Source organism: Opisthocomus hoazin, chromosome 20, assembly GCF_030867145.1.
Source record: "Opisthocomus hoazin isolate bOpiHoa1 chromosome 20, bOpiHoa1.hap1, whole genome shotgun sequence".
NCBI classification, from domain to species: Eukaryota; Metazoa; Chordata; class Aves; order Opisthocomiformes; family Opisthocomidae; genus Opisthocomus; species Opisthocomus hoazin.
This window is the reverse complement of record NC_134433.1, coordinates 9,693,796-9,717,427: the sequence shown is the minus strand read 5'-3', so window position 1 is coordinate 9,717,427 and position 23,632 is coordinate 9,693,796. Positions and strand designations below refer to the sequence as shown.

General features: G+C 44.1%; 1 protein-coding gene across 4 annotated transcripts in view; it reads right to left on the bottom strand.

Moving 5' to 3' along the window:
* CUX1 (cut like homeobox 1) overlaps positions 1–23,632 on the bottom strand; it is a 283,847-nt gene that overhangs the window by 90,979 nt on the left and 169,236 nt on the right. For all 4 annotated transcript variants that reach the window (XM_075439947.1, XM_075439944.1, XM_075439945.1 and 1 more), the window contains exons 9-10: positions 12,096–12,144; positions 712–816 (exon numbers count right to left, since the gene is read on the bottom strand). In XM_075439947.1, the coding sequence (XP_075296062.1) occupies positions 712–816; positions 12,096–12,144 (154 nt within the window). The remainder of the gene's footprint in view (positions 1–711; positions 817–12,095; positions 12,145–23,632) is intronic.

Genomic DNA, 23,632 nt, shown 5'->3' with positions numbered 1-23,632 from the left:
TCAGCAGTGCCAGTGCTACCGACCTCCCCAGGCAGCAGCGTTTGCTTTGTTTAGATACACACAGAGAAGGCAGCAACCAGTCAAACCTTTCAGAGTACTGGGTATCTTCTCAATTTTCCAGGCTTCTTTTATTGAACTTATAGGTGTAATTCTCAGCTCAGATACATCCAGTGAAAACTGGAATGGTACTGAATTTATTTCTAGTTCCCCTGCCAGCCCGTACACTCCGAGTAACAAGACCCAGCAGCGGGCAGGCAGCAGGCCCCCGCTAAAGCAACTGACTCTGGGCAAGCCTGGTCCCCTCGGTCTGAAGCTCCGTGCCTCCGCTGTGCCCTCCAGGCAGGCAGGTACTGAGGGCCCAACCAAGGCACCGTTTGCTACACACGCTTCATTCTTCCTCTGCTGACCCTCCTACCCATGTGAAATAATTTCTGAGAGCTGCTGCTATCCGCCTGGACCAGCAGCCGTGGAGAGCTATGGATCACCGTACTGGTCACCGCGGAGCAGAGCAGCCTCTCTGCTTCTCGTGGCCTCCTGCAGCCACCAACCCCCTCAGAAGTTTAACCAAACCGCAACCCCAAAGGAACACAATTCCTTTTCAGTTAAAATATTACTCCAAACAGCTATTTTTATAGCTGCGAGCATAAATTGAAAGAGCTGTACAGCAGGAATGTCAGAAACCTGTAAGAGTCAGTAAATATTTTCTCTCACCACATCAGGTGCCTTCTGGATCTGGGTAGCAAGTTGGAGAGATTTGTTAGCTGATGAGAGCTGCTCCCTTAAGGTCTCTGCCTCTCTCTGCGCCACCTCTGCCCTCTGAAGGAAATGAAAAGGGGTGAAAAGAGAAAGTACATTCAGTTTAACAACTGACAATTATTACAAGAACATTCATCAATTCATGCCTGACTGAATATAATTGATTTTCCTAAACACTCAACCTAATAAATGTTAGAAAAAAACACAGAATGTGATGGATTTTTATTTTAAACAGTACAAGGAAGAAATAATTGAGCGATTATGACAGTAATTTAACGCTAGGAGCAAGGAATCCCCTGCTGATACTAATGCTGCGGCCCACTGAATTTCCCAGACTGAATAAATACGAGTAGAAATGGAGTCTTTTTATTCAATTTCTTTCTATTCTCATAGACCAAGCAGATTTTATTGCAAGGTTCCTCATGGGAGTAATTCTCACGGGTAAATGCTGAATTAAAAGATATTCTGACCATTCTCTCTAACACACATACAATATTGTGGGCTGTCTTTCTTCAGTAATTATTTCCCAAAACATGAATTGTTAGCTTCTGTTCTTTCAGCAGGTCTATTTATTCAACAATATTTAACCCTAAACTGACAATTTTGCACAGATCAGTTACCAACTGCTGAGGATTTATGCAATATCTGATAAGCCTGTGACTTGGCTACCAGACAAAATTCCCAGACAAATACTGAATAATAATAGAAAGGAGAAAGGCAGAATTATGAGTAAAGATTGTCTGTACAAGAGTTTGGGTAAAGACAGATGGATCAGTAACTTCAGGCAATAAATAGCAGCAAAGTCCTTTCCATAACTGCACGTAACCGTCTGTTCAGAAAGCGGAACAAAACCTGGTTATTTTTACAGTATCTAGTCCTCCTGGTCAGACTTTCTTCTCTCTTTTCCGTAAAAATTTGTTTTACTTTTCTAAAACCACCTTGCTTCCCTCCTTGAGCAATGACTGCTTTTCACCTGGGCTACTCCAGGCAAACCGTGCTGCACTTCCAGCAGAGCAGAGCTCCAGCAGTCGCCTATCGCCGCCTCCAAGGCACACCGCCAACTCTTCCAACCCAGGAACCGCCACCAAGCAAAGTCAAAACTTTTCTTGACCAACTTTTACACTGATGGGTCCCTTCCTTTCTTCAATAATAAAGTCCTATTTCTGTGTGCCAGACCCCCTGCTTTTTCAGCTCAGCCTTTTGAAAACTGAAATCCTCTAAAATAGCGAATATAAAACCTATCCCCCGGTGCGTGCGCATGGGCTTTGAGCTACTCGTCAAAGCAGAGACCGTGTCTGCATGTTTAATCAATCAGTAAACCAACGGCAATCAAACACTAAATGCATCATCTGCACTATTTGCTCACAACATTATATTAAATGATTTTGCATAGGTTCTACAGCTGTAATTAAAATGTAATTGTAAAAAGTACAGTAACCTGGCTCTAATAATCAGAGCACGGGACACAACCCATTCTGTGCATGAAGAAATGGCAGCAGTATTAACAAGGCACAAAAAGAGAAAGTTCACATTATTTATGCAGCTGGATAATATCAGGATAAAAACCTGAGCTAACAATACAGATTGAGATAAATTATTTTCTTGCACTTTTATTAGATGTGGATGTACGTGTATTGATCTAATAACTCCTAAACAACTCCAGCAAAGCAGGACAAGTTATTGCACTGTGGCACTCGCTCTTGCTTCTACTGCTGTATAAGTAATGGGCTTTGCAGCCTTAAGCAATTCTGCTGATGGCTTCCACTCACAGCAGCATTGTTTCGAGAATCTATTCAGCCTGCATGCAAGCAAACCACAGAGGAGATTTCTAATAGATGTTACATCTGCATATACAGTAAGCTGTCAGCTGCCCTTTCTGCACAGCCTCCCCAGCCAATTCCCAACACCTGTTGTAATCCTGTGAATAATATCAGACAAGATTTCATGCTATGCATTGTTAAAAATACATCAGCAGAAACTTCGGGCAATTCTGTTTGGGAAACACTGGTCAATTATTCTCCTTTTTTTTCTCCAGAATAGAAGCTTTTTAGAGCCAGAATTATAGATGTGATCAGTGTCTGGAAAGCACTTTTGGGTGCTATTGCAATATAAATTATAAATGACACACAAAAACCTGTTAAAAGAACAGCAGTTGGAAAATTGAGCACTTGAAAGTTTGGAAAAGCCAACCCCACGCAGCAGGTATGCTGGGCCGGCCACCCCCTGCACGCCGGGCTTCGGGAGGCAGGCTGGAACCGCACAGTGACAGGCTACGGCTTCTTTCCAGCGAGACCCCCTACCTCACCCAGCCCTTGGGCTGAACACTGCTCGGTGAATGGGTATTCTGCTTTGTCCTCCTTGTTCGGCGTGTCCCTCCACGGCTTGCTTACTGCAGACTAATCCCACCCTCCTCTGCAGAGAGGACGGATGGCTTCCTCACGGGCTGTGCTCTGGTTTCCACCACCAAAGGACCCAAGTGCTTCAGAAGCGTCAACGAATGCACTGAGCTCTCTGGGTTCCCCAAGCCCCCAGCACGTCCCCATTCGGGTGCTGCATGCAGCGGTGTCAACCACCACCTCACCGCGCGGCACGGGCTGCCTTTGGCCGTTTCTCCCCCGCCACCCCGCACGGCGGCTGCAGTGCTGCTCCCCTGCAAGAACCTCTGGCATTGCCTCTCTGGCTCCTGCCCCTCTCTGCTCGTCACTTTGTCCCCTTCCTAGCTGGTTTTGGCCACTGGAAGCACGGTTTCTGTCTTCTCTGAGCTTCACGGTGTGTTTAGCTGCAGGCAGGCAAGCTCGTACCTCGCACAACCGAACGCACACACATAAACTTCCAGATTTGTCTCACCCTCACGATTTCCTCCTTCCTCTTGTCCTCGCTGCTTCTTCTCCAAGCGTCCTGGCAGCAGGCCCCTCCCTCCCACCCCACCACGAACGCGCTCTCCACTTCCCGCTCTCCGTGCTCTCGCGCCGACGCTGCCCGTGTCCCCGCTGGGGCGGTGGCAGCCTGGAGGAGCATCTCCCCTTCCCGGGCTCCCCGTCACCGCGGCGCTGGACCTTCCATTACAACCCCGAGCAGAAAAACCTGGCTGGTTAACGCTCACCCAGCCGGCGTGGCGACAGACTGCAGCGTGCCTGGGACAGGCACGGACATCAAAGCCGACAAATTCAAACCAGACTGCTGAGTTTGTGTGAACTCGGGTTTTTTTCAGATGCTTATAGGCTGGCCAAACTTGGGGCTTTTTTTTTTCCTTTTGCTACTTGAAGCAACAGGAGATACAGCCCTGAGAAAATGGCAAATCCTCCCCCATCAAGGGCCAAGCCCCTTCTCTTAAATATGGGCACAGCAGGCTCCTCACCAAGACAGCAAGAGCAACTCCTAACATGTGGGGAAAACTAGATTTTTTTTTCCTAATCTTATTCTTAGAAATGGTTGAACAATTTTTCCTGAAATAAGAAAAGAGAGCGCAGCCAGAGACAGACGCCTGGTATGGAAAGTGGCTAAAACCTAACAATCTTGCACAACTTGGATCCCCCTGGAAAGTTCACGCAACCTTCCCTTGCTGTGAAACTACCCCACTTCGGCTAAGAAATACGTATGCCATAGTACGGTTGTTTTTCAGTCAGTACTAAAACTCTTGGTCTCTTACTTCAAAATTTACTAGGCACAGCCTAGGAAAACCATGATGACCAGTGACAGTCACGCTACTGGCCTTGATAGAGATCGTGCAAATCCAGCATCATCTAAAAATGCTATTTTTCTAAATAGCTCAGTCAGACAATTCCTCCTAATTTCCACACCGCTGTTTTTCTAGCGTAGAGCTACCTCCCTGGTAACAAAATATTTCAAAATACTTTCATTCTCCTTAATATAGAATGTAAATATTGTACTGTTCACAGTGACGCCAGTAGGTCATGCTCATACTGGGACTGTGTGCTTTCCAATTAAAAAAAAAAAAAAAAAAAAAAGCCTTACACAATACATCCAGTTTAAATTATTCTCATTGTTTCCTGACAAGATAATGAATAGCACGAACTGCGTGCTCTCCTCCGTACAGTAAATGTTCATGTGATCAAAGACCAGTGGTGTGAACAGCAAAATGAGATACTCACAAACAAAAAAGTATAACCCTTTCCTTAAAGTTCCCTCAGCCAAACCATATTTCCTTATTACATGCTAAATTCAGCGCTATACGTGGCAAAACCTTCCTATGGGCTAGAAGCGTATATTATCACAAGGAATTCTGCTGAAGTTAATGAGCCCGGTTATGACAGTCATCACCATGCTCGGTTTTAAACACTTGAAGCCGACATTCTTACTCGCAAGCTGCTGCAAAAACGTCGTTTTTCGGAGTACGAGATCAATTAATGCACACTGGTTCAATGTGCTTTAATTTTCTAACCTTTGAGATATAAAAATTTATTTAAAAACCCTTGAATGACCCTAGTTTTCACAGAACAACAGCAAGGTTACCAGAAAATCTGTGACATGAAAGACTCTTCAGGGCTCTGGCGCCTATTTTTTCCAGCAATGAAGAATTAGATGAAAACCAGAAAAAAACTCCCAATAAACAGAAGAGGTTGGTTTGTCCTCACTCTTGTCTTCAGGCTATTGCACTTTCCTTTGCGTGCTGAAAGGCTGCCAGATAAATGTATTCCCAACTGAGAGCCAGGCATTTACAGGAAATCCCGGTGTTTGTATGAAAATATTATTAACCATATTTTGCCTTTATAGAGCGCTTCTCCATCCAAGGATCTCCATGCACTTTATAAAGTCAATGTTCTTATTCCCGTTTTACAGATAGTGACATCACAGGATTAAGTGGATGACCTCATCTGTTATGAAACAGCATCACTTTGCTGAATTCCGCAGGGCTCTGGCACACCACGACAGCAGAGGATCTAGTTCTTGGTGCAGACGAAGGAGTCATATCAAGACGAACGCCCTTCTCCCGGGGCACATAAAGACAAGGACTCCCTCATCCCTGGTTTTGTGACCGCTGGTGGGTCAGAGCAAAGCCCTCCCGCACCGCGTCTGCGCTCCCTATACTGTGCTGCCTTTGTGTCGCCAAGTGAAAAAGGAGAATTTATTCCAACCACTGCTCAAAAACATACATATTTTATAGCAGTCTCACTTAGTGGGAATATCTTTTCAAACCATCTTCCAATGCGATTTGTTCAGAGATTGGAAGGTAACATGCTCAATGAAATAAAAAAATAATCCTGAGACCAGCATTTCTGCTAATATGCCCTGCTGAGGTTTGCTCCCTACTTCTACAGCAGATGCTGTGCGATGTGTTTTAGTGGTACTTTGGTTCCAAAAAATGCTGAAATTCCCTAACCTTTCCTCTACAGATCTTAAAATCTAACACTACATTTCTGTGGAATAAATAGTACTGATCCAGTCTCGATTCTTTAATAAATGGTTATGTATTTCAGAAAGAACAGTTGTTCTTGTTTTACTGGTAACAGAAGTTTCTATATTTGACTTACTTTCCCCGAAAAAAGTAAGTAGAAATCTGGGAGCACTGTGAAGATGTAAAGAAAACTAATGGAAACATTTTGCTTTTCCAAAGGGATAACACGGCATAGACACAGAAGAAAAAAAATTATTTTTCTACAGCTTTCACAAAATAGTCCACCAAAAAAATGTCCCAAGCTCTTTCTGCTATATCTGTTTTTCAAAACTATTTCCTCCTTCTCAAGATTAAAATACAATAACCCAGGATCAACCAATGCTAACGGCAGTTCTTCTCTTTTTCTTTTAAAAGTGAAAAAGCACTTTTTTTTCCAGGAAGCCCAAATTACAAAGCCCATTGACTTTTTTTAAAAAAAAACAAAACAAACCAAAAAACCCCCTCAAACAACAGTGCGAACTGAAAGTATAAAGCCAGTAAACAGATCTGGATACCTCAGCGACATGAAACCACAAACCTAGACTCAATATTAAAACCTTCAACTGAGCCCCTCGCTCTCATTTTTTTTGTTTAAACGTAACACTCCAAAGTATTTCTGTTTTCACAACATTGGAATCATTTTTCCAACAGACACATCAGTTTTTCTCATGCACAACTGCGGGATTCCAGGTTGCTAGATGAAGTATAGAAACAGAAGGATAATTCATCTGAATAAATTTGTCACCCCAAAGATTTATGACTTACTGCCATAAACACTTCTGAGCAAGGTGTAAGCTTGAAATGGTACAGAAAAGTGCTAAACATAAATATTTGTGTAAAATATACATTCACACAACTGTAACTGTTGCAAATGCAGAAAAGGACACTGGAGCTTCATTAACTTCACTGATTGGAAATTACAATATTCTGGGAATCAAATAATAAAAAATTCAAAGATGCTATATCCCAAACTATGATAAATCATTTATTTTGACAAGTAAGGGTAGTTTAGTTTTAATTATTTATTATTATACTTCATAGCAAATCAGAAAATATGCAGTGATTTATTGTGCAAAATGAAATCTTAATAAAACGAGTCCCTTCCCCAAACTACCGGACTATTAAATCTTCATGGAAAGGCGAGGGTGAACTCGCGGGTTATTTTCGTTCTTGAGCTGGCAGGTTAGCAAAGTGAAATGAAGCAACTCCTATCGCATTGAGTTCTATTTTGACTTCAGCCCTGTCCACACCCACACCACACAACCTGGAGGACGAGGAGGAAACCGGAGCGGGACAACGGAGCCCCGCTGCCGCGGCCCCCAGCTCCGCGGCTGTCTGACGGCGGACGCAGCCACCTCTTGCTGCTAAAGCACGCGGGGGCCGCTGGCTTCAGACTTACACCCCTGCTAAAGCTGCTAACAGCTCCTCTTCAGGCAGGCGTGGGCAGACCAGCCATTTTAACATACTGTTCTTGTCCTTTTTGTACTGGTTTACACCTCCCAAGACCTTGCAGTGGGCAGGGTTACTCCACATGCCACCATGGGCACCCACCTCACCCTAACAGCGGGTGGAAACTGGTGTACTTACATTACCGGGTTTGAGCTTCGTCACTCTGAAGGCGACCAGTCCCACTCCAGCTCTCGGATTAACCGCTCTTAGTGCCTGGATTAGCAGCTGAGAACGGGTGGTCGTCCCAGCAGCCCTGCTGCCAGCAAACCCCTACCTCCAGCACCTGCCTCCAAACCCCTCCACTCCAGCTCGCTCTGCTCAAACGAGGGATTTATTTCTCTTTTTGGTTAGGGATAAGGTTTGGAGCAAAATTCAGTTTGTACCTTGAGTTAACGACACAATGGAGAGAAACTGAGCTCTGCGGTCACTACCCCTTTTTCTTTCTAAGCAGAAAATTGCAAAGCTCACTGGTATTAGTTATTATTAAGTTAATTATTTCTATGAGTCAGTAATTTCTTCTGGGGATGATAGCACACAAACAAGCCCAGAAAGCTCCTGCTTGAAACAATTTGAGGATCCAAATGAGGAGAAACCAGTGGGAGAAGAGAGTTGGTGGAGTCAGAAACTCAGATGAGAGTGCTGAGTGCACCCTCAGCAAGTTTGCTGACGACACCAAGCTGTGTGGTGTGGTTGACACGCTGGAGTGAAGGGATGCCATTCAGAAGGACTTTGACAGGCTGGAGAGCTGGGCCCGCGTGAGCTGCATGAAGTTCAACAAGGCCAAGTGCAAGGTCCTGCACGTGGGTTGGGGCAATCCCAAACACAAGTACAGGCCGGGGGGAGAGTGGCTCAAAAGCAGCCCTGAGGAGAAAGACTTGGGGGTACTGGTGGATGAGAAGCTCAACATCAGCCAGCAATGTACGCTTACAGCCCAGAAGGCCAACCGTATCCTGGGCTGCATCAAGAGAAGTGTGGCCAGCAGGTCGAGGGAGGGGATTCTGCCCCTTTACTCCGCTCTCGTGAGACCCCACCTGGAGTACTGCATCCAGCTCTGGAGCCCCCAACATAAGAAGGACATGGATGTGTTGGAGTGGGTCCAGAGGAGGGCCATGAAGATGATCAGAGGGCTGGAGCACCTCTGCTACAAGGACAGGCTGAGGGAGTTGGGGCTGTTCAGCCTGGAGAAGAGAAGGCTCCAGGGTGACCTTGTAGCAGCCTTCCAGTACCTGAAGGGGCCTACAGGAAGCATGGAGAGGGGCTTTTCACAAGGGTGTGTAGTGAGAGGACAAGGGAGAATAGCTCTAAGCTAAAAGAGGGCAGATTTAGATTAGATATTAGGAAGAAATTCTTCACCATGAGGGTGGTGAGGCACTGGAACAGGTTGCCCAGAGAAGCTGTGGCTGCCCCCTCCCTGGCACTGCTCAAGGCCAGGTTGGATGGAGCTCTGAGCAACCTGGGCTGGTGGACGATGTCCCTGCTCATGGCAGGGGGGTTGGAACCAGAGGATCTTTAAGGTCCCTTTCAACCCAAACCATTCTATGATTCTATGATTCCACGAGTCCGAAGACTAAGGATGGTCCATGCAGCTACTGTGCTTCACCCAGCAGGACACAAGGGTGGGAGTTACAACTTCAGCTGTGTCCCTGGGGCTTCCATCTCCCAGAATGTAGACACTCAGATCAACATCAACGAGTACATTCACCCTCTCCTTACTGCAGAGCTGGAGAGGGAAATGGCACTCCCCACCTCTTGAGAGTCAGAAACGTGTCCTCACATAACAACAGCTCTGGATTTACGAAGGGCAGTGACTGAGATAGGGATTTTCAAGAAATAGCAGATATTTTAAAATTTTCAGCAAATATATTTCACATTTGCAGTGGAAATCTACTGTTGTTCTGTAAATTTCTGCTCCGAATCCCAGTCGTTTGGGTCAGTGTTAATTCCAGAGCAGCAAAACACCACATCAAAATCAGCAAGGCAGTCTATCTCAAAGTAGGAGTCATGCTGAGCATTACTCTTTAAAGGTAGCCTTAATAATGGGGAATAAGTACTTACTGAAATGCTAAAAGGAAATGTTAATTTAACTATTAAATACATAATTATGTTAAGTACTTGTTTCTGCAATTGTAACACTTCAGCCTGATGCAAACTCACTTTCTGGCCTGTGCAATGGATTTCATTTCCTTTTTTTTTTTTTTTTTAACTATAAAGAGCTAAAACACAGGAATTGCTGCTATAACGATTACTTAGTCATAATTCATGGAATTATTTTACAAAGGCAAAGCATCGCACAAGACACGAACTATGGGCATGGTTCAGCAGATCAGCTGAGCTACTCCAGCAGCTCCTTACCGGTGAACCTTCCCTTCCCCTCCCCGCCTCCGCCGCAGCCACACGCTCCCCTCGTGTCCCCCATCTTGGTGCTGCTGCTTCTCCAACGTCTTGTTGAGCTGCGTCAACCTGCAAAACCTGCAGCCAACAAAGCCAGCCCCTTTGCCCCAAATCCACGTTTCCTTGCAGTCACCGAGCTCAACGGACTCAACGAAGGGTCCCCCAGCCGCACACGCCGCTGTCGGGGAGGGGACAGGGCCACAGCAGCCGGGAGGGGAAGTGGAGGAGAGAGGAGACGGCATCACCTCTTCTGGCTTTACAACACCTCCGATGAACTGCACATTGATGTTCGTGTGCAGATTCAGAGTTCGTTGAAGTACAACCCAACTAAGGGTTATGTGCATAAACAGTCCTAAATTTTGACCAATTTTAAAAAATCCAAGTTAAAAAACCCCCATATTGCAGGTTTGTTCTAGTGAGATAGAAAAATGAATATAGCATTTCTATGTAAATGGATATATTCGATTGTAGTATGGCAATAAGGAAATCAGAAATACCTGCTCTTAACTACAACCACCTTTCTATCCTGAGAAAAGAGAAAACCTACTGGGTAAATCATTTCTACAACTTTGCAAAAATCACAAAGTAATTCTACCAAAACATCTTTAACACCTACATAATTTCTAAAAAGCCTACAGATTTTCAAGTAATTACTAGCACTTTCACAAATACTTCATGCTGTCCAAAAAAGTTCTTTGACAGAACTAAAAACCCACTGTGCAAAACCCAATCGTCTTTCACTGACTACATAAATCGACCCAGAACATGCACATCTGCCTTCTGCTTCACTAATATTTTTCCAATTTATAAAGAACTAATGGAAGGGACAATATACTTGCTGTGATTATCCAATTCTACATAACAAGACGCTGCACAGGCTGTGGTTTGGAATAAGAAGACTGAGGCTAAGATTCATGGCTGGTTAACTTGCCCCAAAGGAACAACCCTACCCTTAACCCTACCCATGCCTGCACATCCCTCCCTCCGCCCGCTGTGCCAGGGGAGCGCGGGGGCTGAAAGCCGATCCAGCAAAAGGAAGACACCGAAGCAGCGCAGCAGCTGGAGGGTTGGTTAGTTTTCAACAGGATCAACAACCTGGTCTGGCTCACAACCACCATTGACAGCACGAGGCGTGCAGCAGGACCACGTGCTGGGAAGGAGGTGCAGCTGTTCTTCCTGGAACTGAGCTGCTCCTATGTAAGCTTAAACTGGATTGTAAAACCATAACCTGAGAGATGCAATCTCTGCTCTTACCTGACAGAGGGATTAATGAAGGTCATTGATAAGTAAATGCCAGGTTGAGGTTTCCTTCTGTGAAACCATCACCCGTTGCACAGATCACCTGGGAATCGGGCATGTCCACGCACATGTCCTTCATCACCTCAAACAGTCACTCAAAGTCTAGACTGGACCAGAAGGGCACCTTGCCTGGGTGTTGGGTTTGGGTTTTTTAAACATTTTATCTTAAAAAGTTCCACACGATTGTGCCACTTTCTCAGGAGTGTGTACGCTGTGAGGAAACGCGGGAGAGACATTTCACAGTCTACCAGGTTAGCATCTGAAGGATGAAATTATGATTTCTTTTGCCTTCTGCGTGCCAACCCCAATCCAATCCTTGCTAAAAATTAATAAGGCCAATACAACATATCAGAAAAGGAAGCAAAAAGAAAAGCCCAGGGAAGTCCACGGAAGCTCGAGCTGTGGCAGAAGGTCAGGTCTCCCTAGGTCGGGCTCCTGGCAGCCCTGCCACTGCTGCAGGGCAGAGGCCCTTTCGTTTGGGTAAACCAGTTACCCGCACGGCCAGGCAGGGGCCAGCATGATGGATTTGGAAACATAAACCCACGAATAACTATAGTGGGTAACTTAAGCTTAAATTACTAGAAGGTAAATATATGGCAAGCACTACTTCACTGTGCACACAATCCTTACAGAGCATCCCTAAAGACCTGTATTTTTCTCTGAATTTGCATATTTTCTTAGTCTACACAGTTACGACTGCTAAGTGTGTATAAAAAACCTGCCACGAAATCCGAAAGGGGAGGGGGAGAGGGAGGGAATCAAAGTGACACTTAGAGTTTTATGAAGAACTCATTTAAAATCCTACCTGATTTGCTCTTTCAAGGTCCGTCATGATCATCTCAATTTCATCAGCCCTGGGAGAACAAGAGAGCAGAAGTACTGTTATCACATGAAGAATGCCTACTATATGAGTTCATGCACTGTACAATTGCAACATTCATACAAACAATACCAATTTTCAATACTTTTCTAAAAGGACACAGTAAGACTGATCAGCTAAGCTTTTGACTGGTGAAATCCTCTTGGGCTTCAGCTCTGTGGGTTGGTTTAAGGCTCCAATTCCTCTGCCTAGTCCCTTTTTGCAACGAAACACCGTATCGATTACCTGAGTGTATTCACTATATTTCTGCAGATCTTACTCCCCAGCCTTCTGCAGAAGGACAGCATCATGCTTCCTACATGCAAAAGTGCCTCACAAATTATAATCATGGAGAAGTCAAAGACTATAGCTCTTCAGTCAACTACCTGTATGCACGTACACAAAAGCAGCCTGTTACTCCTCTGCTTCCATATGCCTAGAAGTTTGGTTCTAAATTCAGCTAAAAAAACAACTGTGAGGTCAAAGAGACCAAGAAATTTCATTTTACATTATGCAGAAGTGAGTTTTTTTGACACAAATTTATTAAACTCTAAATTTAGACTCAGGTCTTAATGCACATTACAAAGCTGAGTAGGGAAGTCCAAGGGTTGAGTACTATACAAATAGTAAAGGAGAAGCAGATTCTTCACATACACGTGTTAGGTAGCAGCTACCATCCCTGACCCTTTAAAACCTCAGCATTTCTAAGACTTCGCTCACACAAATGGATCCAATCCTTAAGCAATCTTTTTTTTATCATCATGGTGAATTACGGGCAAATATTTCACACTCGTAGTCTCACCTGTGAAAGGCACCAGAAAAAGGCCCTAAGAGCTAGAAGTATGTTCTTGTGTCAATATAATAAGACATATTACTTCTCCCCAGACATTTTGCCTGTCTTCTATCTCTGGACCATATGGAAGCAATAAACACTGTCCTCATCTCCTACAAACAGCAGCTTTAACCAGCAACTCCTTTTGCAATCTGCCAACACCATAATGTCTGGGTTTTGTTTTTAATCTGTAGCAGATCATTATCAGTAAAAGCTGTGAAATACTGGCATTCCCTTCCTCTGCCGATGCAGAAAAGTCAGGGTTTGTTTTTCTGTGGATTCCACCGAAGATCCATTCTTCTGTGCAGGTGTTTGCTGGGAAAGATGGTTAATTGAAGTACATCAGGGTACTGGCACCCTCGACACTGGATCATTACACTGGATATTGACTCACTCTTCAAGAGCTTTTTAGGTTTCTGTGCGCACACTTAGGGAAACGCAGTAAAAGATCATAATAAGTAAATGTGTATGTATATAAATTAATGGAAAATTATTTTTAATTACAGCCTTTAATGTTGTCGGGGCAACACGAATTGCCTTTTGAAAAAATCTTTTGGACAATAATGGAAAACAGATTAACATGTGTTTTCTGGCACAGAGGAGCTAATATGCTCTTACATTGGAAAGAAATCTTGCACTTGATGTTCCGAATTAATAATAAATAATAGACATTAGTTACTGAATTGAACAATCACTTTTTGGGCAAATAAGGACTCCAAGTGTGCAGGGAGTAGCCAGAAGACTAACCTGGACAGGATAGCACAAAGTAACACTTCTGATCTCTTTAGTCTCCGTAGTTGTGAAAAAACATTGCTTGTTTTAGACTCCAGACCCCAAATACTTTCCCATCTTATTAATCCACATACAGAAAATACAGTATTTCACAGGGAAAACATGTCCGTAAGACCATGCAAAGGCACCCCATTACGTATCTGTAACAAAGAGGGAAGAGAGCATCCTAATGCACAAAAAAAAAAAAAAAGTTTCCCAGCATTTTACAAGTATTTTTAGCCAGGATAAGTTAAGGCTCCTCTTTATATAAGCTTACATATTCAGGCTGAATTTCTGTGTGAATGCCTCAGGTTATATGGAGCCAGTAAATGATGTCTGGATTATGTCACATGCCTCCCGGATCAGAGCTGGGAATGTCCCATCCCACCACACCGGCTACAGCAGAGGTGGATCCAGCTTCCTCCTGCTTCTCTGTAGGGTTCAGAGAACAATAAAATCCCTGCCTTTCCTCCCAAACCAGGGTGCCAGGTATCAGCCAAAGGGCTGAAAAACTGCAGAACCCGAGAAGAGCAAAGGACTGGGGAGCACAAAACCCTCAGACTGGGAGAGAAAGGACGCCCTGCTTTGGGAGCAGAAGGGCTGTTTTTCAGTTCAGCCAAGGGAACCTTTTCTTTTTTCTGGTGAAAAGAAGATGACTGTGATACAGCAGAGATGAGTGGGAAGTGGCAGAAGTGTGAGGGGGTCTGGACCCATCAAAGGACCCTCAGCCACCTTTAAAGGTCAGAGAGGCAAGGGACAAGAGCCGAGGGACACAGACGAGGACAGGAGAGTGAGAGAAGGAACAGAGGGATGTCCGAGGCCAAAGGACCAAGGGTAGATGGGACCAAGAGCAGGAAAGCAGAGGAGCACTCTGGGACAGCGGAAAGGTGCGTGGCTGCCAGCAGAACAGGCTGAAACTCAGGGAGATGCCTGAAAAACGAGGTGGAAGGACTCACGACACTCCTGTATTTAAGATGGACAAAAGTACTAATACCGGTATTTGTGTGCCGTTCTGGCTGGGGTCAGGATTTAAGAGCTCTATTACAGCACTGGTATACACAGCCAATTACAAAAAAAAAAGCGACCAAGGATATAGAATACCATAAAAATGCCATTTCTGCCCTTCAGCACGCACAGATAATTCTGACTGAATCTGGTAGAAGTGTCAAACTGTAGCCAAGGGCAAAACTGTCCCTTTGTCCTCATATTCAGACACACCAGCTTGCCTGATCCGGAACTCCTCTCACACCTTCTTTCCACTAAACTTTTCCGCACACAATCTGTCTCCGCACACCTACTAAAAGGATGCAACATCTCCAAAAATCTTCAAGCAAAACATCTCCAGCCTAGCAGTCTGCACACCAACGGAGGTTAATGCTGCAACCACAAATGTTATCTTTAAGTAAAGTAATGAATTAAATTACTCTATATTCTTTCCTAGCACAAGTGTCAACAGCATTCAGAAGAATCTTCAAAAGGAATTCAGGCTTTTCATTTTAAAAGCTCAACTACCACATCAGTAGCTGGCACTCAGCAGCCTACAATCACTTATTTGAGAAAGTCTCTAATAGCTACATTCACTGTTTGCTCAGCAGAAGTATTTATTATAAAATAAATTACAGTTCTCACACCTTTTATGCACTCACAGAAACAACTTGCGTTGATTTATTGTTTACAAAGCACTGCGTTGAATTCAAACCTGCAAGGTACAGGGAAACTCCAGTCTGGCTCACTGAGTTAGTCCCACAGAGGTCACTTGTGATGTATTCACCATCCACCACATTGGCTCATTTTCAGCCCCTCCTATTTCAAGATTTCTCTTTATTTCAACAGAACTACCTGACAGGCAAAATGCCATCCAGCTCCAGGCTGCCGGCATCTCGTCCTGCAGCTTCGCACTGGAAATCTGGTGGGAACCCTGAAGAGAACAATGGCCAAATTTAGCAAATCCGTGGTTACACTGACCCTAAATTTCTGACCAAAGTCCTTCCGTGCCAACTAAATTCTCTTATAAGAGACACAGATCTGATGATTTTCCTTTTAGCTTTCTTCATTCCTGAAGCAACACGCGACTCGGCCTCTTGTGAGGGCCCGGATTCCCCCATCACGCCAAGAGCTGAAGGGAAGGGGAAGAACCCCAAAGCTCTGCCTTTCTTCAGATAGATGCAGAGAATGAGGATGATTAGTAACAAGCAGAGCTTTTGCTGAAACGCACTGATATTTAGTGTTTTACAGCAGATTTCGACATTGCAACCCAACTTTATTCAGGGTTTGCCAAAGGTGATACTTCCTTAACATTAAAACAGATCGTGAGAAAAAGAGTGGGTAAAAGCTATTTTGAGGAACAAATACTACCTAGCCTGTGTTTTCTCATTCCACAGATAGTATAATGATTTATCTCATCTAATTCCTCATAATCTCTGTGTTGGAGGAAAAGTAATCATGTAAGCAAGACAGTTCTTCAGTCTGTTACAGATGGCTTGTTCTAAGTTCCAACACTTTCAGGATAAGGAATTTCGGAAATCAAATTTTCAGCCCAGCTATTGAAACAGCAGGACCATGAAATACTCTGTTATTTCTTCTCTTGCCACTGTGTTTCAAGTGAAAAACAAAACACATCAAAAGCTATAGATTTTACAAGGTATAAGCTTTTATCATTTATGAAAGAGCCCTCAAAGCTAGCATGCCATCCATGAAAAAACAACTTAAGGAGTTTTAAAAATTCCCCGCTTTTCAATTCAATTGCTTATGGGAAATACAAACTGCAGAAAGGCTCAATTTTCTTTTTAAGATCAAGATAACCGATTAGGTTTGAACAGCATAACAAGCAAGCAAATTCAAGAATTGGTAACATGGAAGAAGCTCAGTTTCTTTTGCTAAATAAAATTAAATCAGGTGAAAACCCTAAACACCATGAAGCTATTCACTTGGAAGCAAGAAGAATCTGGACTTTACGATTAAAATCCAGTTGATCCAACTCCTTCATTTAGATACCAGCTTAAAGAGGCAGAAACAATTCCTTTTTTATTAACATGACAAGTGAATGGTTTGCCAAATCTTGTGCTACAGCCCCCAAACATTCAGACTTACTGAACCTTGAAGGGAACTGCTGTTGGGTTCTTTATACATGGAAGAACCGAAAAACATAGATGACACTTGTGAAATTACAGTCAGCGGCATGGCCAAGAAACTTCACTGGCAGGGCAGATTAATATTTTGGTTTGGCAAAAAACAAACAACATTTTTTCCCACACATTTGTTTTCTTTAAAAACAGGCGGAAGTTTGCTGGTCAGAGCAAATGTATGGGGAGCCACTGGGGCTCGTTAAAACGTTCCAATTACTAAAACCTATACACAGGCAACTTCAAACTAAAAGCATACATTATCAACTAGTGTGCATTTATGTTTAATTATGAAAAAAAGAAAAATCCTACTTGTAACATGTATCTATGATCATCACAGAGCAAATTTTGGCCGAATTCGGTAAACATCTTTGTCTCTTCAAACCAGAGGCTGGATAACCCAGGACTTTGCTAGCACAAGACAAAACGTGATGAGCTACTTGGGACATTTGGGAGGTGAAGAATGGAAGGTCCAGAGCATTAAAAAAAAAGGGGGGGGGGGGGGGGGGGGGGGGAAAGCAGTGCATTGAATTTTTTCAAGTTTCACTAAAATTTTTATCAGGGAAGGTTTCTGGGTCTAGGAAGTAATTTCAGATCACTAAACTACATCAAAATTGCCTGCAGCCCAATGACGACGGCATTCACTCATGGCACAAGAGCATTCCAGCATCTGAATATTCAATTTTATTTTTTCTTTAAGCAAAAAAGAAGGATGGCCAATTTCCCACTGAAATTCAAGACTCTTTCGCTGCTCTGCCGGCAGATGCCCTCACCTAACCCCTGCACCTCAGTGACCACGCCAAGGTTCACGTGATGCTTGGCTTGCTTAATTTCTAGGACCTACATATGAAGAACCAAACACTTTCTTTCAAGCTCTTAGAAAGTTTCCAATAGAAGGTAATATAAAAAAATGCATTAATTCTATTTTTCTTGCATCTTAGGACTATCGCTATACACATAGTTCAGGTATTTTTAGAATTCATAATGATTCTATTCCAACAAACACCCATACTGGATAAATTCACCTTAATAGCTAATAAACCCTCCAAGGGCTGTACAAAGAAAGAAAAAAATGTTATTTCAGCATAACCAGTACAGCATGTCAAAGGGCAAGAACTCGCACCCTTTTTACTACTAAGTTCTCAAATCTACTTTTCAAATTGCAAGAGCTATAGGCTAATATTTTCTTTCACAGCAACCCTCTAAGGATCTTCAGATCAGATAATCCTTTTTCCAATGTCATATAAATCCAGGCCTCTTGTAAAAGAATTTCTCTGTTCAGGGATTCATAAATCCACCAACTTTAGTAATGAATTGGGTGTTTCCTTTCCTAGGAACTCAATTGAAGAAAACATCTTCTCTCTGCTAAGCAGTGAAACACTGAAGGCTTTAAATTGAGAGATCAAAGCAAGGCTGGTTTCAGGTGCTCCAGCGATTACACAATGCGTCATCGGGATTAATGTGGGGAATCGTTAAATGCCCACTGTACATTGTCCAGATCCCCCTTCGCAGTTATCCTGTACTAAATCAAGTTCCTCCCCTAGCAAAAAAGGGGAGAGACTCGATGCTAACCTTTTCAGGTTTTTTTTTTGTTTTACTAGAATTAGTTCCTTGTCTCCTCTCATTGCTAACCTTGTACCCGTGCAGTGCATCGCATACAGATTCAAGCAGAAGAAATAAACTAAATCTCACCCAAAGATTTCTCATTAAGCACACCAGGTTAGTATCATCAAGTACTGGGATCAAGCAGCCGCACCAGCCGCAGGTATGATCTTCAAATAAATGATGTCCTAGGCACTTGAAAGATGTCAAGTGATCATCAAATATTGATAAAGGTTAAAGAAACTGCTTATAAAGCCCAAGATATTGAGCAATACCTGGACAATACAAGACAAGAATCTTCTCAAACGTTAGAAGGAAAAGACCCTATAGAATAAAATGTCTCTCAGTCCACAGAAAAACTGCTATCTAAGAAAACCTGCACAGCACTTTGCCTTGTCTTTCAAGGCTTAAGTTTGGATTTCAAGGATAAGAAAATCGTGTTTGCAACTATAAAGTTTTAAACACAACAGAAATCACCTTTATTCCAGTAACACACTAGGGAGCAGAGTTTCTGAAGATTAGCAGTGTTGTCTTCATCATTTCTACAGATGGAAATGGATATGAGCGACGTTAATTGATAAAATATAAAGAGAAAACACACAAATCACATATAACAGAAAATGTCAACTCACAGAACCCCAGAGCTGTAATTCCTGTAGTGTTACACAGACGTGGCCTTGGCACACTTTGCAAACCAAAGAAGAACGCTTAATGTAAGCAGATGGAATAAAGAAAAGGAATATTGATTGTATTAAAAAGTAGCCCAACCCATAAACAGATGGTACATCCTTTTATTTGACAACAATACTACTTTCTTACGTGGCACCTATTTACGTATACTGCACCACAGCCAATACGAAACTGGGCTCCCCATACTGCTCACTCCTCCATTTAAACACCTCTTACTCAACTACCGTTGTGTTTTTCTCTCCACAAGAACAGGTCTCATGTGAACTCTCACGTCTAGTTATCACGCTGCCTGTTACAGAAAGGAAAATAAATGCAATAAATCCTTCTCCTCCGGGTCTCATGATGAAATATGTCATCTGTCACAATGTCTTCTTGCTTTATGCTGCAAAGTGTTAAAATCAGTAATTAGGAGTGCTCAGATTTGGATCATTCTGGGTTTCTTCCCACCTCAGACCACCGGTGACAATCTTTTGGGCCATAGTGCAGTTCGAAGAAGGCTGCTGAAACACACGACAATTTCTGTACCTGAAATCTGCAGAAACAAATGACCTTGTGTAGATGGACCTAAAAATCAGTTTCTACTAACTTCTGAGGGAGCTGGCGAGAGGTGTGCGACCTCATGAGCTGCGGACTCATGTTCCTGCAGGTTCTAGTATGGGCAGGCAAAGAGAGGAGTCCCCACAACACAGTCCCGGTGTGACCATTTTGACCTGCCTTTAGAGACTATGGAGAAACGGAGAGAGAACTTTCTGATGTTTAATTTTTTATGTATTTATGCCCGATTCCCACCTGCCTTAATGTCCCGAGATTGAGATACTGCACCAGCATCAGTATAAATCCATCAGATTTGCAGGATCAAGTCCTTAGGGTGAGGAACACAATCTTCAGATTCAGGTTATGCTGAATATTCACACTCAGAGGAGCCGACTGAGACAAACAAATATTTCCAGCTGCCTTCCTGGCCATTGCCAGCCCGCACGGTGCTCTGCCCTGGGTGGCAGGAGTCACCGCCTGATCCAACACTACGGCTCCGAGGATTTTCTAACAATGCAAGACGACACAGATGCGGCAAACTCTATTTCCCAGTGCCTCCTGCTACAAATTGAAAGAGCTTGCCGCAGCTCCCCTCTCCTGACTTCAGCTGATTCAATAACATACCAGAATTTAAACACAGACACCCTTCCCTCTCCCTTACTTGCACACACAGCATATCAAAAGCAAGGAATTACTCCCGACTTGGCCTTGAGCAGCCAACGTGATGTCAATTTTACATGTTTTATAAAGCAACAGCATGTAGAAAGCAACTCAAATGCAGGTCATATCAAGCATGTGACCCACAGAGCAATCAAAGACTGCCTGAAACTGTCATTCAAGGTTCAATCATCTTCTTGCAGGAAAAATGAAACATCTGTGGCCCAGCGAATTAAGTTATGTATTGCATAATTCATCTGGTGTCTGCCACAGCAGCCATTTTAATGCTCTAGTGATAAACACGTTTGATTATTTTTGTTTTGTTTCCTGTCGCCTCCATGGTATTTCTATTTATCTGCCCATACGACAACGCATAAGGAGATAACAAATACACAAAACAGTGTTCTAGTTGGCTGATAAGACGTGGGAAATCAGCAGTCTTATTAATCACATTAAGGCAGCATCATTACTAAACCTTATGTTCCCTGCAATTGTACTAGATTTGGTTCTTTTGGGTACACTCTGTAGTTAGATTTGATGATGAAATCATCGTCTCCCAAGGATCCAAGCAGGAGCTTTAGAGCTCTTTCTAACAGAAAACCGCTCTCTAAATAGACAAAACAAATTTCTCACTGTTTCCTAGGCTTTCCATCCCCTCATTTCTTTTCCATCCCGACATAAGCAGGAGGAAGGTGCATCTCACACCAGACAATGCAGAGGACCCCTCTCTGTCACTGATTCCACTGGTGAGTTTGTGGTCTGCACTGCTAGAAACTTTGATCTAAAGCATCCTTTGCAAGTCATTTTGGGAAGTGACTGTTGTATTAATGTCAGCTTAATTCAATTCACTCGTAACCTTGTAAACCCTAACACTTTCTCACCTGCCATGAACTTCACTGACTCTCAGAACATGTCCCTGCAGAGCAGGTGGGAACTTCAAAGCTCCGAGTCCATGCCCTGCTGTCTGGGGGTTTATTCCTGTTGCCAGGAGTTGACCATTTCCGCAGTCTACTCACGGAGCTTTAGATGTCTGCTAATTTGTTACACAATTAAACAGAGCAGCTATCATCCGTGCAAAATTTAATAGACTTCGTTAATACCAGCTTGCTCCAAAAAGGTGCTTTGCACTGGCCCGATGGAATAAAACAAGCGACAGCCTCTGAAGTGGTGGAGTCAGGCGTATTCTTACCCATTTTCACGATTTGGAGCCTACAGGATTCCCACAGCAAGCAAAATCCTCACGATAAATCAACAAGTCAGCACTCCTGCAAAACCTGATCTGGTAGGACCAGAGTTTTGCCTGATGCCCTGCAAGCCTGCCCGCTGTTCCCTGTGATGCTCTGCACGGAGGTGAGTCAGTGGATACAACACCACACTCTCCCATAAGCCCAAACAGAAATAAAGCACTGTTTCCTATCGCTTGTTCCTATAAAGTTGTTTAGACAGTATCTATTGTAATAATGTCAGCTGTCCCACCCGTGCTTTGTAGCTGCCCCCCGTTGCTACTTCCTCCTGCAGTATTTCTCGGTCACTCCCCTGTCTCCTAAATGTCACCTCTCCACCTCCTGGCCCACAAGTGGCAACACAGATTACAGATGCTTTCCATCAAAACATACAGGGCTGATCGACCAGCAAGCAGAGAGGCAACCGGAGCGCTCTCAACCTGCAGCCCTCCACTCCAATGGATTAACTTCTTCATCAATGACCTGGATGAAGAGTTAGAATGTACCCTCAGCAAGTTTGCTGATGACACAAAACTGGGAGGAGTGGTAGATACACCAGAAGGCTGCGCTGCCATTCAGCGTGACCTGGACAGGCTGGAGAGTTGGGCAGAGCAGAACCTGATGAGGTTCAACAAGGGCAAATGCAGGGTCCTGCACCTGGGGAGGAACAACCCCATGCACCAGTACAGGCTTGGGGTGGACCTGCTGGAGAGCAGCTCTGTGGAGAGGGACCTGGGTGTCCTGGTGGACGACAGAGTGACCATGAGCCAGCAGTGTGCCCTGGCTGCCAAGAAGGCCAATGGGATCCTGGGGTGCATCAAGAGGAGTGTGGCCAGCAGGTCGAGGGAGGTTCTCCTCCCCCTCTACTCTGCCCTAGTGAGGCCCCATCTGCAGTGCTGTGTCCAGTTCTGGGCTCCCCAGTTCAAGAAAGATGAGGAGCTGCTGGAGAGAGTCCAGCGGAGGGCTACGAGGATGAGGAGGGGACTGGAGCATCTCTCCTACGAGGAGAGGCTGAGGGAGCTGGGCTTGTTCAGCCTGAAGAAGAGAAGGCTGAGAAGGGACCTTATAAATGCTTATAAATATTTGAAGGGTGGGCGTCACGAGGATGGGGCCAGACTCTTTTCAGTGGTGCCCAGCGACAGGACAAGGGGCAAAGGGCACAAACTGAAGCAGAGGAAGCTCCGTCTGAAAATGAGGAAGAACTTCCTCACTCTGAGGGTGACAGAGCCCTGGAACAGGCTGCCCAGGGAGGCTGTGGAGTCTCCTTCTCTGGAGATATTCAAGACCCGCCTGGACAAGGTCCTGTGCAGCCTGCTGTGGGTGACCCTGCTTCGGCAGGGGGTTGGACTGGGTTGACCCACAGAGGTCCCTTCCAACCCCAAACATTCTGTGATTTGTCCGTCTTTCCTACCCACTCCTGATTCCTACAAGCTTCACCAGAGCTCCCTGTGCCAGGGATTTCTAATGCTGTTAATTTCTGTTGAAGCCAATCATCAGCTTCCGAGTTAATTTAGGGGGGCACCTGATGAACTGTGGACTGAGCCCCAAGCAGGCTGGCAGCAGCACAGACCACAAGCTCATGGAAGCTTTGTTCCCTTTGGAAGCCGGGCTGAAGGCTGTGGTTATGCAGCGCTGCTGCTGGCTACACGCGCACACACGCACAAATGGGCCGCTCTGCTCCCACCGCACACCAGCAGAACCCGTCATTTTTGCTTTTGCTTGAAAAAAAATGTATAGCAAAGTATAAAATAAGAACCTCCTTAAAGACGAAGCCTTAACTGATTAACTCTGCTACTCTGTAACTCGCATAAGCTGTTTTATAATTGTTTCTCCAAATAAATAATAATAATTATAGATAGTTTGGCATTTTGGAAATACAGCACCTGCAACAATTTACTGATTTTTACTGATGGAGTTAAAATAGATCATTTATCCAAAATTAGATACCCTAATTGGAGGCATCTTAGGTGTCATTCTTTTTTATCGGAATGGCATACTTTAAACTGTGAAGAATCAGCAGGAAGAATTGTCTGTGCTTTGATTAAAGATCCT